Source organism: Melopsittacus undulatus, chromosome 2, assembly GCF_012275295.1.
Source record: "Melopsittacus undulatus isolate bMelUnd1 chromosome 2, bMelUnd1.mat.Z, whole genome shotgun sequence".
Classification (NCBI taxonomy): domain Eukaryota; kingdom Metazoa; phylum Chordata; class Aves; order Psittaciformes; family Psittaculidae; genus Melopsittacus; species Melopsittacus undulatus.
Genome location: NC_047528.1, coordinates 20,260,310 through 20,278,400, shown reverse-complemented (window position 1 = coordinate 20,278,400; position 18,091 = coordinate 20,260,310). Strand labels below are relative to the sequence as shown.

Below are 18,091 nucleotides of genomic sequence, written 5' to 3'. Positions count from 1 at the left end.
TCACCGGGAATCCGGCTGCTTTCTGGGGGCGAGGCTGGGGACAAGCGGGTCTCTGGAGGCCCCCGAGGGCAGGTTCCCGGCGGGGCACGGCTGGAGATCCTCCTTGCCCTGGAGCTCCCCGGGGGACACCACGCAGTCTTGCTCGGGGTCATTGCTGTGGCCCGCCCCTCTCTTTTTGTCCTCTTCCTTCTTCCACTTCATCCGCCGGTTCTGAAACCAGATCTTGATGTGCCTCTCGGTCAAGTTCAACATGACAGCTAGCTCCACCCGCCGCGGCCTGGAGATGTACTTGTTGAAGAGAAACTCCTTCTCCAACTCCAGAAGCTGAGCCCGGGTGTACGCCGTCCTCGTCCGCTTGCTCTCCTCCGGCTCCACCACGTAGGACCCCCCTGGAGAGAAAGAAAGGACAGTCAGTCCTGGCCCTCCCGGTCTCCCATCGGGCTGAAGGGCCGCGACCCTGCATCCCTGCGCGGCACGGAGAACACGCGGGGGAAAGCGGGTGGGGTGAGAGGTGTCCTCGGGGAGGCTCCCGGCCGGGCACAGTAAGGGGGGTGCTGGTGGCTGCAGTTGCGACTGCTGCTTTTTTCTTATATAATAATTTAGGGGGAGGTTAGTAGTAATTTGGTGGAAGTTTTCAGGGAAGAGCCGTCGCTCAAACTGGGATTGACGCTCAAGCGCCGCGAGTCGTATGTCGCTGAAAGCTCCAAAGAGCTCCAGGGCCTGGCAATTGCCAAAAAAAAAAAGGTGAAAAGAAAGGGGGAAAATTAAAAAGAAATTAAAATTAAAATGAACATAATCCCCCAACAGCAAAACGGATCCGCTCCCCCAAATAAAACTTCAACCACCGAACAAAACCAACCACAAAAACAAAGCTAATATAATACAGAAAATTACTTTCGTTTGTACACACACACAAGCAGACAAATTAATAATATTAATAATAATAGTAACAATGGTAATAATAGTAATAGTAACAGTAACAATAACAATAATAATAGAAAATACTGCCAAATCTCAGCCCTGCAGTACGGGACCCGGAAGAGAAGCCAGCCGGCCGTTGGCGGTCCCGTGGCAATGCCGCAGCCGGGCAGGGAGAGCAGGCAGTTTCTCCCCGACGGGCTTCGCCGCTGGTACCCGTAGGCACAAGCCTCAAAAAATGGTGGAAATCTCACAGAACAAGAGTTTGGGGATTTCTCCCAGGATATCGCCACCGAGCAGCCCTGAGCCCGCGGAGGCTTCGGCCTTTTTCCGGCCGCCGAGACCCCCGTGAGATGCAACGGGGAGGGCGCCGACACGGCTGCAGGGAAGGGACTGGGACCGACGGCAGGACAGCAGCCCCTCCGTTTTGTCAGGTTGGTGAAACCTTGGATCTGTCCTTCCTGTAAACAGCGGCAGCAGCGGAATGGCCGTTCCCAGAGCGGCCCGGGACACGCGTAGGTCCGGGATGGCGCTGAAACTCCCGGCCACTATGGCCAGGGCCTGAAGCCCACCTGGGAAGACATTCGGTGGCGATAACGTCTGTAGGGAACAGTCGTTGAAAGAGCCAGATCGAAACAGCCATTTCAAGACAGCTACATGGCTCTTAGCCTCCCGTCTTTCTATTCCCGTGGATTTATATGTACATAATGTTTATAAACAGAAATATAAACCTCTGTATATAAACTTATATGTGTGCATATATATTACATATATTAAAATGCATGTATATAGAATCATAGACTGGTTTGGGTTGGAAGGGACTTTAAAGAACTAGTCTAACCCCCTGCCACGGGCAGCAACAACTTCCACTAAATCAGGTTTCTCAAAGCTCCATCCAGCCTGGCCTTGAACACTTCCAGGGATGGGGTAGCCACAGCTTCTCTGGTCAACCTGTGCAAGCGCCTCACCACCTTCATAGTGAAGAATTTCTTCCTAATGTTTAATCTAAATTAGACATAGAAATGTTTATATACAGAAAAATGTTTATAAACATAAGCCTCTGTATATAAATTTTTCAGTAAATATATTAAAATATATATTACATATATAAAATAAATATATAGGCATTAAATGTTTGTACATATAACACTGTGTTTGTGCATGGATCTGAAAAATATAGCTCTGTTATGGCAAGGTGAACCAGTGCTACCAGGAAGGCGGAACACCAGGATCTGCCCATCGAAAGGCCGTGGCAGATCCATTCCCGCCGCTCACTGGGCCGTGCTCCCGCCGCATCCTGCCTGTGGGACCGGGTGAGCCTTAGGGGAGCAGCCGGCAGCTCTCGGGCCGGCAGATTCCGGGGCCGGCGGGTGGCACCGGGCCGGGTTTGCCACGTCCTTGCTGGGCACCTTTCCCCGGCAGTAACAACGCAAAGCCCCGCAGAATCCATGGGCGCCTACATCCCAAGGGTGTCCATAAAACCTGAAATCCTTGGGCTATAGAGCTTACAGTATATAGAATCTGTGATTTCTACATTGCAGAACCTCCCGGGACCGGCCCCGGGTGGCCTCACACCGCCGGCGTGCACCACGCAGAGCTGTGGGACTGCCTCTGCCTGGACCTCCCGGCAGAGCTGGAAAGAACACTGCAGAGTTTTCGGGTGTTGCGCGAAAAAGTTTCGTTTTGCTGATTTTTTGGTCATCTGGTAAGGACACAAAGCAAAAAGTGTCGGGTGTCTGGCGCCTTCTCCCATCCGACCTTTTTTAATATATATATATTTTTAACATATGTATATTATTCCAGAAATTCATTCAATTCGAGGAAAACGATCTGATTTTTCTCTCCACAGGCACAATCCCTGCTGCCCAGTCGAGCGTGGGGCAGCATTCCTCTTCCCTTCCCTTCCCGGCGGTTGCACCTCCGTGGGGATAGGGGACCGCCACCTGTCCCCCTCCCTGTCCCCTCTCCCCTCGATCTGAACCATGTAATTCCCAAACTATTTCATGGTGATTTTAATACTCAGGTCCTTTTTTCAACTGTCTATTTGAACAAAGCCATTGATATAATATTTGCCGTATAGGCGTGACAAAGGCGCAGGACACGATAACATTGTGCAGGGAGAGACAAGAATATTGTTGGGCAGCGGAACTTTCTGTCTAGATAGAGTTTCTTCCCCTCGCTGGCAACTCTGTTTCGTTTGTGCATTGTTTCCCCTGCCCTCTGTTTTCACTTGGAAAGGTGCAATTACGACTAAAACCCACCGGCAAGTGGGAGAAGATGGGATAGGGAGTCTGGGAGGAAAATGGGCTCTGCCGCCGGGGAGAGCAGAGAGGAAGCGGTGAGAGGCAAGGTGGCTGCCCCGCATTTTTGGGGCTGCTCCGTGCCCTTTGCCGTCCTGCTCGCCGCTTCCCGTCGGCTCCAGCTCGCCGGTGTCTCCGCGCCCCATCCTCGGCCCCAGCGAGGAGCCCACAGCTCCCGCGGAGAGGCTGACCTGAGGACTCACCCTGCTCGGCGAGGCAGCAGCGCCAGGGAACCGTTTGCACGTCTCCACGACTTGGGGACAATTAGTTAATTGGTGAAAAATAAGCTGTTAATAATTGCTGACGGCTTGGGCAGCGCAGGGAGCGGCCCGGGGGCCGGCTCCAACACCGGCGTTCAACCCGACGGCAGCAGCCCCACAGCAGTGGGTCTTGAAGGGCTGGCAGGGGGGCAGTAGCATCCCAAGGAAGTTACCCTCCAGTACCTCTTCAAGCTACACCCGAGCGGCGGTATCAGGACCGATGCAGGGGAGGGGGCTCCTGACCGAGGAGATGGGAAGGAGCGGCGGGACAGGGGCAGAGGGATACGGCGGGACTTACCGGTCCACTGTCCCTTCCAGGCGTGAGATTTGGTGGACTTCATCCAGGCGAAAGGCACCTGCACTCGGGGCTCCTCTATCGCCCCCGTGTCCGCGCCGTCTGCGAAAGGCAGCGCGTCCTGGTGGAGAGGAGGCAGATGATGGTGGTGGTGGTGATGGTGGTGAAGGTGGGAGACCCCGGCATCTTCTGTGATGGGGGGCACCTCGTAAGGTGAGATGTCTGGCGGGCTGCCTTGCTCGAGAGCCCCTAAGGCGCTGGGGTAAGGAGTCTGCTGCTGCCTGCCCATGTACAGGCAGGCGGGGGGACCGGGGCTGTAATCCTGTGCCGGGGCTCTCTGAAATGCGCACGACTCCTTATAGAGCTGCGCCGAGGCGTAATACTGCTCCTCGGTGTTCATGGCGAGCGGGGCCGGGGCGGGGGGTCTCGCAGCTTAGAGACACATAGAGCTGCTCCCTCTCCCGGCTCCCGGGATGCCTCTTTGACAGCTAGCCGTCCCGATGGGCCCCGCCGCCCGCCCGGCTCCCGCCGCCTCCCCATAGGTGCCGCTCCCCACGTGAGCCCTCCCGCGGCCCTCCGGGGCGGGGCGCGACCCATAAGAGGCCCCCGGGGTGGCCCTGGCCCCGCAACCCCCTTCCCTGTGGCCAGGAAGGCCCCAGGACCCCCTGACCGGGCCAAGGGGTGCCGCTCCCTCCTTTGGGGTGAGAAGCCCCACCGCCAGGGTCTTGCGAGGATTGCCCCGACGTGCAGGGCTCACCGGGAGGGATAGCCCCGAAACCCACCTTTTGCTCCCACGGCCCGCTTGGCCAGGGGCTGCTCATCTCCCAGCCACCCTTCCCTCATCCGGTCACCTCCTGGGGAGGGAAACCCTCTGGAAGAAAAGACTCCTGAAGGGGTTTGGCATCAGGGCACTTTTGGTTGCGGGAGCATCCCATGCAGGGATGGAGATGTCCGGAGACGGGCAGGGTGCGGGCAGGGTGCGCCCACTCCCTCTGGGGGACCTGTGTGCCGGAGGCCCGTGAGCGGGTAACAATCGGCTTTCTGCCTCCTCCCACCCTGGCCTGGGGGATGCTGCCGGTGGGGACCACAATGCTATCACCAGAGAGAGCGATAGGCAGCGGATTGTTTGTCCAAGGGGTAAATTTGGGAGCCTTCCCCGCGGTTTGGGCTGCAATGTGTTGACCCTCGGAGATAATCTGCCCCGAGCTGGTGCCGGTTGACTTGGTGACGAGGCTATGAGGAGGCGGAGAGCTACCGAAAGGGACAAAGATCATTTCCCTGCCTCCCTGCTCGGCCCTGCCGCTGTTCTCGCTGGCTTGGAGGCAGGCACGCTTCCTATACGCCCGGTCCGCCCCCTCTCACTGCCTCTTCTACCGGCTCCTTCCCCGGCATCGGGGCTCCGGCAGCCGCCGTCGTGGGTCACACTCGCTGATAAATGTGTGGCGGGCGCGGGGAGCAGCGCGGCGGGCCCGTATGCCTGCGGCTCGGTTCGGTTCAGTTCGGCTTGGCCAGCTTAAACTCGGCCGGGCTCTGCGCGACGTGGCCAGTGGCGATGAATCCTCTGATCGGGCGGGGCAGGAGCCTCTCGGTAGCTCGCTTTTGCGTCAGGTTCCGTGGGATCATAAACTCGCTCAGTCCATTACACTTCAAATGAGTTTACGCTCCCGACCCACGCAGGTCCCCCATCTCTTAGAAAGCACACTGAGTCTTTGATTCAACATTGAGCCATTAAGCGATTGCTTTCTCAAGCCATTTAACAGCCGCTCTTATGGATAAATAAACAAAAAAGGCTGTAAACCAATTATAGTGCGGATAGTGAAAAAGTATTTTATTAGCGGGAATTACCGATAGACATCGCTGCTGCTGGGGCTCCCCCGGCCCGGCGCCCTCCCTCTCTGTCCCCTGGCAAGCTGGGCGGGTACACGCCCTGCCCGGGGCTCGTAGCCCGTGGGTGTCCCGGGAGGGTGGGCTGAGCCAGGCGAGCTTCTTTAGCCGTGCTCCCCTCGCTCAGCACCTCTATGCATGCCTGTGATGCCTGCCCGGGGTTTCTGAGCTGGCATGGGTGTCCTTCGATGAGGAGACTCCTCGGGCACCGACCCTAGCTCAGCACCCTTTCTCCAGAGATCTGCCCCTCGAAGCATTTACAGCCCTGATTTTTCCACGGGGAACCGGCACGGACAAACAAGCGCAAGGCCATAAAACCCAGAGCAAATTGATTCATCTCCAGGGAGGACCATTACCCGGTGTCTTAATGCAGTCCTCTCTCTATAACGAACGTCTCTAAATAGAGCAAACATTAGCCCCTCCAAAGCAAATGAATTTCGTATAATTTAGAGCTAATTCTCTTTCATTCTGCCTGCGTGAGCCCGCGATAAGGGCAAGCTTTACCGTGCTAACAACAAAGAGGCGAGCTGCAGTGCAGGAAAAGGTCTCCGATGGGTATCCCGGCATTGGGGACCCCAGCCGGTCCCCAGCGTGGTAATGTCCAGCAGCCGGGGCCACGGGCTGTGTCTCCTCCTGGGGTGCAGTCACCGAGGTCTGGCTGCAAAGCCCCTCCACCGCTGGGGTTTCCCAGAAGAAGCCTCTGAGCTGTGAGTGGGTCCTACCACTGCTTGATGTGGGAAATGGATGATGGAAGAGGCAGGTGGGAGCGATGGGAAGGATGGGGCTCTGCAGACACTGCTGTCTTGACTCCGTGCAAAGGTCCAGTGACCCCATACTCTCTCCTTAAATGATGCCCATACACACCACCTTTGGCAGTTGCAGCAGCGGTGCACATAAGACACCCCAACGAGATCTTCTTCCAATCTCCCAGAATTTTCTGCTCCAGGTATTTCCTGACGCGTGAGAACGTTACACTCCTGTTAATCCTTCCACACCTTAAGTCTCCCCTGAAACCTTATGTAAATTTTTGCCTCCCACCACCTTCTGGCAAATGGTTCCCCAGATTCTCTGCTGCTGTGTGAGGCATTGCTGCCCTTTGCTGCCCTTGCACCTGCCTGCATTTAATCAGTCCTGGTTCTCCAACTAAAAGAGCTTTGAGATGGGTAGGCACAATGTAAGAAATCAAAAGATGCAGCCTTGCCTCTTTAGCTCACATGTGGACGCTGTGAGGCCAGTGGCACTTAACACTTTGAATAGTGAGCCCAGAAACTGCTGCACACATATTATAATCTCACAGCTGAGGAATTCCCCTGTCCTAACTCCTCAGGTCTCTGGTTTTGACAGCCTCAGGATGACAAGAAACTTGGCCATCCTCAGTCTATAGGTAACCATGCAAAGAAAAGATGGTCGATTAAATGTGCTTCTTCACACTGATACATGTACACAGAGATTTAACCATTGAAACCAGAAAAACAAAGCACATGTTGTGCACCAGAACAAATTAACAATGGGTTGGGAAGTTTCTCCCTACCCTTAAATCTGGCTGGATGTATGTTGCAGTTCAGCTGGAGGTCCTGTGCTTTATGTGTGGTAGGAAGTTTTTATGGACTGTAGAAGTCCTCAGAGATCATGGGGATATTTATGGCTACCATGTTTGGATCACCCATCTTTATCCACGGAGCTGGAAATCTCACACTTCCAGTTCTGTGTTGTCTGATTTCCTCTAATGGCACTTTACCCCTTGAGGTGACTTTTTTGGCTACTCAATGCTCTAATTAAAGATGCTATGAAAATCTACTTAGAAGGTAAAGCTTTATAGCAAGTTTGTTACCCCAAGACATTAAACAAAAACGAATCCATGGGTCTGTATCAGTAATTGAAGGATGACGGTGATAGCAACAATGTTAAGTAGAACAGACTGGTTGTAACTACCCTCAACATAAGCACAAGAATTCAGATATTCAAGCACCAGTAACAAAGGTTCCAGACACGCAGCTGTTGCTGTCCTACAGTAAGATCACACAATAACCACACTGCAATACTTCAATTACTGTGTTAGATTCAAGTATATTTCAAGGACTTGTTAAGATCTGATTATATTCCTGTAGCTTGGTGTTCGCATGATTAACTCTTGTTCTGTATTATATAATGCCTAAAACTTTACAATACAACATGATTCTGGGAGCTCAGGCATTTGGAAAACCAAGCCACATACCTAACGTCATATCTATGTGGTTTTTAAATGTATACCAGCATATACAACATGCCTCTTGAAATTTAATGGCTTTTTCAATGATGTTACCTTTAAACGATTAATTCAGGAGCTTAATGTGAATTACTGTGTTTTGAAAGTCTTGTCCACTTTGTCTCCAGCAGTGTCTAACAGACATCACTGCAGGCTGCTGAGGTCAGTGAAATGTAAAACCACCTGGACACAGCACTGTTTGTTTCACTAGGAAGGGTGGCAGGACCATTTTGTTTGCCTTTTGATGCAAATAATTTGTGAAACACTATTAAACTAGTTTAATTTCTTGTTATGACCGATGGCTGTTTCATCGTTCCTCCCACCTCCCTGACAATCTAACTAGAGTGTAAAATAATGAGTATAGTTCAATCACACTTCCTTATAGTAATCTGGCTTGATTTTTTATATCTGCATAATATTTGATGACTTCTCAGTGCTCAACCACTTTTCTGCAATCTACATTTAGACAGAAAAGAAGTACTGAAAGTGAGTTTAATGTAATCAAAATAATCTCTTTTTCAATCCCAGCCATGATGAAACCAACACGGGGAAACTGTATCTGTGGCAAGGGCTGGCAGTGGGAGAAGTTGACTGGGAAACAGCTTTCTCAGGGATTGATTTTTAACACCACGCCACCACCCCCCTCCGTCTGTATCTAGCAGAAAGGTAACCTTTCACAAAGCTAGTTAATAATCAATAACCATGTGAAAACAAAGCTGTCTTTCCCTCTTAGCACTAACGATAAAAACGAGAGCATGAACTATTCCACCTGCCTTAAAGTAACACTGGTTCATCAGCTTTGTTTTTTTGGCAAGAGCCTTTCTCGGTCTCTGAGCAATTCTGCTTTCACACATGGCAACTTCAGTTTGCTCTTCCCATCACGCATCAGCTTCTTCACACCAAAGGTGTGGGCCACATCTTGAACTGCAGGAAGACATGTTTATGTAAGCCATTTTGAATAAGGTCTTGTCCAGAAAATATATAGGAAAATTGTCTTGGGAAAGGCTGAGAGTAGGAGAGGATCTTATATGAGTAGTATCTTTTTACACTTTATTTTTTACGCTTTTTAATTTTCTTCTCATTGCCCCCCATACTCTTACCAGGGAACCATGATTTCATTACCTTGGAAGAAGAAGTGAGGAATTGCTTTAAAATACCATAAAACATTTCCATTGAAAACATAGCAATTTCATGTGTTGTCTGCCCACACAACTTGCTATTTTCATGCTCATTATACCAGATGGGAGTAGGAGGGAAAAAGCCCAAAACCCAACAACAACAAAAATCCAGATCATTGTAGAGAGAGGAACTCAGGCCAGAGATATAAGCCAGAAAGAATTCCCTTTCCTGCCTGATTTCTCACCTAGATCCCGGGCTCTTTACAGCAGGATGTGTTTTGGGCTCAGCCAGCGGTTCTGGCTGTGCAGGTGGCACCTGGCAGTTCTCACCATAGCCCTCCCCTCCTGTTTGTCCAGTGTAACTTTGCCAGACTTGAGCCATTTGGGCTGAAATTTTCCATTCTGTATCTCCCTCTCACCCAAGGTGTGGGGAAACTTTCCTTACAATTGTTTGGAGTGGTATGAAAGTGAAGTTGGTAAGTGGTGACATACTGGAGCTGGCTACATGGGCGGGGGGGTGTGGTGGTGGGCATATAGCCACTGCCTCTGCAAGTCTCTGAAAAACAAGAGCAACAGATGCATGGCAATCCCAAACTGGGGTAGAAGACAGGAGTAGCTGACAGCTGGAGGCAGCAACCCTCTACAGATTTTTCCTGCTCTGTTTCCTTTTCTGCTGTGTGTCTTTTCTGGATTTAAGCATGTTAGAAGTCCCGCTGGGATCTTGTCCCACAGTAATGTCCCTCCAGACCAATCTCTGTACAAAGCTGCCTGCATTTAGCCAAACTGTGAACTGCTGCACGTTATACAGGCTCCACAGATATATCTTAAAATTTAGCAGCTAAGTGCTTTACAACTTCTTTCTACCCTGCCCTGCACCTCAGGACTCAGTGAGAGCTCACTGTGTTGCAAACACAGTATCAAGCCCAGCAGCTGAAAAGGTGGGAGATGATCCTAACACTCTGTCCTCCAGCCTTGGGCAGTTTGAAGAAGGACGGTGATTTATACGGAGGACACGTAAGATGCTCACCCTTCAGAGGAGAGCATTTGAAGGTCTAGGTTTGTGTGTGTGCCCAGCTCAGCTCTGGGTGAGTCCCAGGAATACACCTGACCTTTTTCCCGTCCCCTGTCTCTGCCCCTAGGGAGAAATATGGGTATAGGAAGCCAGGAGAGAAGGAAGGTGTGTTCTCACCAACCCTCTGCCCAGGTGGGAAGCAGGAAGTAGGCTGTGCTGCTGGGTGCTCCAGCAGACAATGTAACCTTGATGAATTTCCTGGCTTGAACTCCCCAGAAAGGGCTTTTCTATCCTGGGTGACTGGTCTGCAAACGCTTGAGGGACTCTCAGGAAAAGAGGATGCTTTTGGGGAGTCTGGTTGTGAAAAACTAATGCCACAAGACCTGGGCTCTGGAAGTGCTTTGGCCTGCTCCAGCACAGTCCATGCAGGCTTTTTCTGAACTGGTGGGTTCAGTAGCACTTCAGCTGGGCACTAAGACTTAGTAGAGACTTTTTAACTTAATCCCACCTGATGTAATGTGGATTTCAGAAGGTATTTACATAGTTCAGCAATTATTGAAATCTATTTGAAAACTAAGGCACCAGATTTCTTCCCTATGTAAACTGACAGCACATCAATTCTGGAGGAGCCGTGAACCTCCCAGAGTCCACAGAAGGAAGTGCTAGGAATGGGCCCTTGAGGAAACACACCCCCCTGTCCTCTGAGCATAGAAGTAATAAAGTCTGCAGTTAACAAATCTTGGACTCAAGGACCTGAAGAGTGAAAGTAGAACAAATGCAGAGTTGTATTAACTAGGCTCTGTCTATAGCATATTGTAAATAAGAGTCCTGGGAAGGAATGGGAGGAGAGCAGGAGACAAAATACTATCTCACAGTGTAGTAGACAGTGGCATCAATTGAAGCTATTTAGTCAATGTCCTTGCTCATATTTCCTTCCATGTGCTCGTGCATCAAGGGGAGAGATAAGGGTCTGTATTTGATATGTCCAATCAGTTATTAACACAGATTGAATTGTAATTATTTAAATAAATAAATAAATATTAATTTAAAATCTACCCTTTAAAAACTTTTGAGACCTTCTCATGTTTTAAAAAAATGAAGAAAAACCAGAATTTTCTCACAAATAATTCACAAACACATGGGTAAGCAGAAACAACTAAATAATATGGAATGCTAATTTGCTCAGCTGCAATTAAGTTTTTCTTGTGTATGCAAAATAATCTGAACATTTATTGTGCAGTGTAACATCTATTAGCTTGTTTTTGTATTTGTAATGTTTCAAGTGCAATTTAGTCATGCTAAGGATACATGTAGCCTTGAATATTTCCACTTAGCTGCAATATCCCTCTGCTCACCTTTCTTGCTCCTTGCCTTCTCCCACTTTCCCTTTCACTTGCTTTCTCTTTCACTTTCTCTTTATACATCATCATTTGAATTCTAGTATTTCCCAGTCCTTTATTTATATATTTATTTCCTTGTCTTTGTATACTATTTCTGTTTATATATTTATATATGTATAACATTTGCAAATTAACTAAGTTTGAAAAGCTGTGATTTGAATCAGAAAAAAACCCAAGATCTTTATGGTGCAATGATGGTACACACTTCATGGATATAAATTCACACATTTAAGTGAAAGCTTGACTAGATTTTAATTCTCTTAATGATGCCTGAGTTTTTATTGCTCCTTACCTGTACACTGGAAAACACATTGTCAGAACTTGAAATGATTTTATGTGCCTGATTTAATGCATCAGCTGACAAGGACAAAGTCATTGATTAAATGTTCTCCCTCAGGTGTCCAGAAGGCTGGAAAAGGCCGTCTTCTCAAAATAACCAGTGAAACTCCACCCAGTAATCATTAACTTAGTGTTTGGTCCAAGCTCTAGAAATAACAGGAGTCTTGAAAAGCAGCAGTCAGAAAACACTTGGTGTGATTTAGAGGACTAATTGGTCTTGTTTGATGAGTGAAAATCGAATGGGAAGAGTCTCTCCCAGCTGGTAAAGAATGCACAGGGCATTTGGTCCTTGGAAGAGCACCTGGACTCTTAGAGCTCACCGAGTGGGTAGATAGCCCAAGGGTGCATGGTGAGCACAGCAGGGAATTGTAAGAGGGGAGCTGGAGTAATATGGAAAGACAGAAGGAAGAAGAAATTCCAGTCTGCCTGCCCTTAGTTTGTTTGAACTTGTAAAAGCCATGGGCTGTCCTTCCCTGACTTGACACAGGTGATGTCTGCACTGCCATGGTACAGACTAACACTTGAGCCGGAGGTGAGAGACTCCACTGGGTTTTAAACTTTAAAATGCCACTCAGTGGGCTTCACCAGAGCAATATCTAGCCACTGGGTTTCTAGCCAGGCATGACCATTAGATCTTTTGCTTTAGGATTCTTCTCCTATATTACACCTACAAGTTTTTAACATTCAATGGAATCTATGTGGTGTTGCAGAAACTTTGGTAACAGTGATTTGTTCATAACAGCTGAAGTAAGTAAAACATAATGTTTTAGTAAAGAAGCTTTCAGAAGCCCCACAGTCATCAGGGCCATGTGGTCTCAACATCAGCTCAGTCTAGGAGGTGACCTACTCTTGGAGTAATGTACAGTCCAAAGACCGAGAGCAGACCAAGGCAGACAGCAGCTCAGGGCAAGGAAGCCACCTGCCCCAAGCCTATGAAGAGAACACACCCCCTCATCCCCACTGTGGTTAGGAAGCCTCAAAGTAAATAAATGAGTGCTATGGTTGCCAAAATCAGCCTCTTAAACTAAATGATCCTCTTGTGAACATCAAATGAAATAAGCTGCTTTAGTGCTCAACTCATTTGTGCAGCAGTACTATTAATATGGTTGTCTAATTTATGGAGTAGCCAGGTTCTGGGTAACAGTGCAAGAGTGGGTAAAAGAAGGCAATTAGTAGTCTTTTTTTTCTACACACATTGGAGCAGAAACCTGTATATAAAGGAAGTTCTTGTGGCAGGCGCAGCATGCTAAAAAGCTTTCACCTAAAATTATATAGCCTGTCAAACAGTATAAAAAAGTAGATTGCCCAATAAACAAATAACGCATCAGCCATTTATATGAAGCCATACTACTTAGACTCTTCAAGCTTGAAAAGACTGTGTATTTTTTCCCCATTAAAACGTTATGACGGTCTGTGCATAAACTGTTTTAAATTCAGATTTGATATCACTGTGTTTTCAAAGCCTAGGTGGATTTAACATTTTTCCCAAGATGAAGTGTTAGCTTTGGGTGGATGTGGAAACAGCTCCAAGGATTTCCTTCCCCTCTGGAGCCACAGGGCTAGCAGCCTCGGGGGCTCTGGTGCCCTTGCAGGATTCAAATGGGAGCAATTGAAGGGGTGTTGAAGGAAACAATCTCTCCTGGAGGTGAGGCCACACTGCAAACACCCTATGGTTTCACTCAAGCTCCTCATACCTTTTTTATTGGGGTAGACTTAGATGCTCTGTGATCCCAAGGGGAAGAGTGGTCCGAATTAGCATTCAGCAAAGCATAAGTGCCCATTCTCCCTCTTGCCATCCAACTGCTTTCACTTGCACCATGGCTTCCCAACCTCAGTCACTCCTCTCGAACCAGGACCTGGCACAGGTACCTCTGCCCCATGTCAACTGCACTGCTCTGTGTGTTCCCAGTGTACAGCAAAAGTGCACTGGGTGTATCCACTGTGCCAGGAGTGAACTCCTTCAGGAATTGTTGTTGCCTTATGGGATGACAAAAGACAGGGATTACATGCCCTGTGCCTCTTCTTTGGCCTTGCCTGTGTTCTGCCACAGCCAGGCAGCCACCGCACATCTCAAAGCACAGGCTCACCAATGTGGCCCTGGCAGGATGGGGTGGATATGAGCAACAAGCAGCCTTTAGGGTGTCTCAGCTAAAGAGGAAAGCAAAGAACATTTCTGTCTACAGGGCTGGGAAGAAAGAACCATTTCTTGCCTCAGGAAACAATATAGAAGTTCACAGGTTGTCTGAAGTCACCAAGAAACCTGGGTACCTCCCACGGACCATTCCCCCAAACCCCAAGAACTGGCACTTGCAGTATCTGTGTGGCTAGGCAAGGAGAAGGTCTCCTTCCATAAACTTCTCTGCAGCTCCTCTGTGTGGACACGAGAAACACTGACATGCACAAAAACCAGGCACAAATTCACTCTGCATTGGAAGGATGTTCTTGGAGAAAGCTGATGCATCAGCCTTTGCCCATGAACTTCCTTGAAGAGATACTTTTGTTGGTGGGGGTTTATTGGTTGGGTGGGTGGGTTTTTCCCAAACAGACAAAGAACCTGGGTGAGGAGCCTGCTGTGATTGGTCAGGTCAGGTCCTGTGCTTGTTGCCTCTGGGATGCATTTTCAACCCAAGGCCTTGGGAGGAAGAGTGGTCTGAGCCTTTACTTCTCATCTACAGATGTTTCCTTGCACCCACACAACAGTCAGCAAGCAGACAGCTCTCGTGCTCTCCTCCAGGTGTAGCATAGTCTGATTCCCTGGTGCATGGCGGGAGCACACAGCTTCTGCCCCTCGTACTGGTATGTTGGCTGATGAAATAGTGCATCAGTGAGAAATCATCTCCACCATCACAGATAGGAAGGCAGACTTTTTAAATCACCAGTGAATAGGTTCCTGTTTGACAGGGACTACCAGAGACATATTCATAGGACTTCTAATATGGCTGGGGTTAGTGAGCTCTAGGAACTTAGTCCCTGGTTGCCTGAATCAATGGTGATGCTTGGAATTACTTGGTTGCACATCTCCATGCTCAAATTCACCCTGCTGCCACAGAACTTTCAATGGCTGGGACCGCAAGGTGAATCTTGCATTTATGGGCGAATAAAAGATGCTTGCTATAAAGTCTGGCAAATTTAATTTTGCAAACAACTGAGGGTTTTTTTTCCCCCCTATATAAAAACACAAGTTTTGCAAGTTGCATGCAACTGTAATCAGTGATTATAGATATGTGTTGCAAAGTGTTCAGAGAGTACACAAGAGCAAAGACTGTACCTGGATGCATTAATTCAAAGACACTCTTTTAGGAAGTTTCTAATGTTAATAACAATGGGCTAAGGCTGCAGCTGATGAGTGGTTCAGGAATCTCAGTTCAGGCCTAGGGCTGCCCAGGCTAAAAGCTGTCATTGGTGGGGACAGGAGGTGTGACTAAGTGGCAATCTGTTTGAAGGTGGCAGTAAGGTCACCCTGGAGGTGTTGTAGGCAAATAGTCTGTATAGCATTCAGTGACAGCAGGGAGATAAAAATCTCAAAGAAGGAATGGACATATTTTCCTGTATTAACTCTCAATAAAGAACAAGACTGAAAAAGGAAGTATTGTTCATACAAAAATAATGGCTGACCCAGAGCCTGTTCTGGGACACAAATATCACTTGTTACTAGAGCTAAAATACCTCTGGGTAAATGGGACTGCTGATCCAAATCCTTTCCTGCCTGAGAAGGGTCTGATCTATGCCTGCAGCTGGTGCCCTGCCTGTTGCACAGGTGCTTTCAGCAACAGAATCAATTTAACATGGCATTTATCTTATCAAACAGCAGGTCTACCCAGGACAAACAGCCTAGTGAAGTAGCATCTCAATGCAGCCAAGGCAGTTCCCACACCAGGGAGTGTCCTGGGGTATACTCAGGTGGTTATCCTCATTTCCTCTTCTCTAGGCATCTTCTCTAGGCTGCTGGTGGGTAGTGGATACCCAACAGGAGGGATCTTCAGCCTGATGTATGCAGCTGTTTCTATATCCGCATGTTCCTCAACATTTCCATCTTCCACTTCTCCAGCTGAGCTTGTTCTAACCCACTTCATAAACAGTGGACAGGGACATCAGGTTTTAGTGATCTCCTGGTGAAGCCAGCGTCCCAAAGAGGACAGACCAACACCCACTAGGAGGTAGAGTCTCAGAGGTGGGCAACACCTGTTCTCCATGGGGCTTGGATGGGCTTTGAGCAACCTGGTCTAGTGGAATGTGTCCCTGCCCATGGCAGAGGGGTTGGAAGTAGGTAATCTTTAAGCCATTCTGTGAGTCTATTCTAAGAGTCATGTACAGAACCTCAGGTGTATGGTTAGGTGGCATGAGATGGGAAGGGGGTAAGGGAATAGATCTGGACTGGTCATGAATTGGGGCAGATTCTTGAAAATAGATGAATGACAATTATAAATATTGCAAGCAGAAAACAAATCATACCCTGTTAATTCTTTGCACTCCTTTATCTGTCTTGGAAACTCTGGGACAATCATTTCAGTTTAGGGATTTGAAGCCTTAAGGTCTTCTCTACACAATCATAATACAGACTGGCTTATTATTAACCTAAAGAGTGGTGAAGAATAAGAATGCTTGTTGGCTTATTAGCAATGTTTATATTGCCAGATGCTGACAGACAAGCAAATGATGTACTGTCAGCAATCTTCAGTTAAAAGCATTTTCAACAGGTGAAATGCACAACTTGATACAGTGGAAACATCCCCATAAAGCTGGAGGCATGGATCACCTCATGCCCAGTGCAATAATCTCTCCAGATGCTGTCATGTGCTAAATGGTGCACTTCTGCAAATCCCACACACTTTATAAACAAGCTATAGGTTAGGATTTTTAACTCATAGCAGCCTGGGGAGAAGATCAAATTAGAGAGTGGCCCTGAACACAGGATGTGAAGGTGGTTGTTCTTTAATTGGTGGTTTGTTGTTTTTTTTTAATTTTACTTTGTTTATTTTCATGAAAAAGTTACCTGAAACTCTTGGGTCTTCAATAGTAACATATGTGTTAGTGTACAGCCATAAGTTTGCTTCTAAACTGCAGAGGGAGAAGAAAGCTAAGCTGAAAATTTAGATGCCAGAAGACTTGTTTCTCAAGTCACAAGAAAATGACATCTTCTGTAACTTTCTGCTCTTGTGAATTATCCAGTAGTTATCTACAAATACTGTTTTAACACAGGACACATATCTGTATTTTTTTTCCTTTATCTGTTGTTATTGACATGTTGAGTGTACTAGAACTGCATTCTCTTTCCTTCCATTTTGGGCAGGATTAACCATGCTGCTAGCTCCTGTTTCTTGATGGTGGTAGATTTGTGAGGCAGTGAGTGACACTGGCAGGTTAGTTCCCCCCTCTGTCTTTGCTGAATATGTTGGGCTCTATATGTTGCCTACTCCTTTTTGCCTATCACTTGGAAAAGGTTTCCTCTTAAAAATATAATTATATTTCCCCCCAGAGGAACACCTGCAGCTCTGAAGATGTATGTGTCCCTTGTTACTTGGAAATGTCATGTTTTTCTCAAGCTTTGAAAGAGCAAAACAAAAATCTTCTTGGTCCTGAAGTTTGGCAATGGAGAAAGGATGTGGCATCTGTTCCCAGGATTCAATACTATATCTCCAGTGAAGTCCAGCAGGGTCCAACACAGGTTTGTCCCTTCCTACAAACATGGAGCACATTTACACTGTGCACAGCATCACTAGAAGTAAACCACACAAGAATCTTGTATTAAATGACCTGCAAACAGGACCACTGCAGAGAGCAAATGAGTACTGCCAAGCCAGGCTACTGTGCTCTGGAGGACTTTTCAGCAGGGTTAGCACAGTCTGTCTGATGGCTGAACAGCCTTTCCCATATCCAGCACCCACTGAATCCCTCCTGACTGCCAGGACTCTGGCTTCAGTTTGTGCCCTTGCAAGGGGAAAGGGGCAGCTCTTCAGAGCAGGAATCTGCCTGAATAAGAACATGATAACACTTGAGACTACAAAATGGGTTGTGGGAGATTCAGTTGCACTAATGTAGGCTCTGTGTCGGCTGCTTTAGTATATACTCTCTGGTCTCTGGTTGCTGCTTTGTAATGGGGCATACTCCAGTATGACCTATGTTATCTCTGTTAGCCATGTCTTGTATATCTTAGACATTTAAGGTGGCCCTGAGAATGAAGATTTAGGCAACTAAGTGCCTTCCCTATCACATCTGAAATACCTGGGTTGTTACCACATCCTGTTCTTATAAACAAGGTGTTTATATGTTATTCCAGCCTACAGTTCTTTGTCCTTTTGCAGCCCAGTAAAAAGCATTCA

General features: G+C 48.0%; 1 protein-coding gene across 1 annotated transcript; it reads right to left on the bottom strand.

The window, feature by feature from the left end:
- Positions 1-4,313, bottom strand: PDX1 (pancreatic and duodenal homeobox 1). The gene is made up of 2 exons (XM_005149773.2): positions 3,777-4,313; positions 1-389 (listed from the first exon to the last, which is right to left on the bottom strand). Exons 1-2 carry the CDS (start codon positions 4,171-4,173, stop codon positions 1-3), a joined length of 786 nt encoding a protein of 261 aa, XP_005149830.1. The 5' UTR covers positions 4,174-4,313.
- Between the last annotated feature and the right edge of the window lie 13,778 nt (positions 4,314-18,091).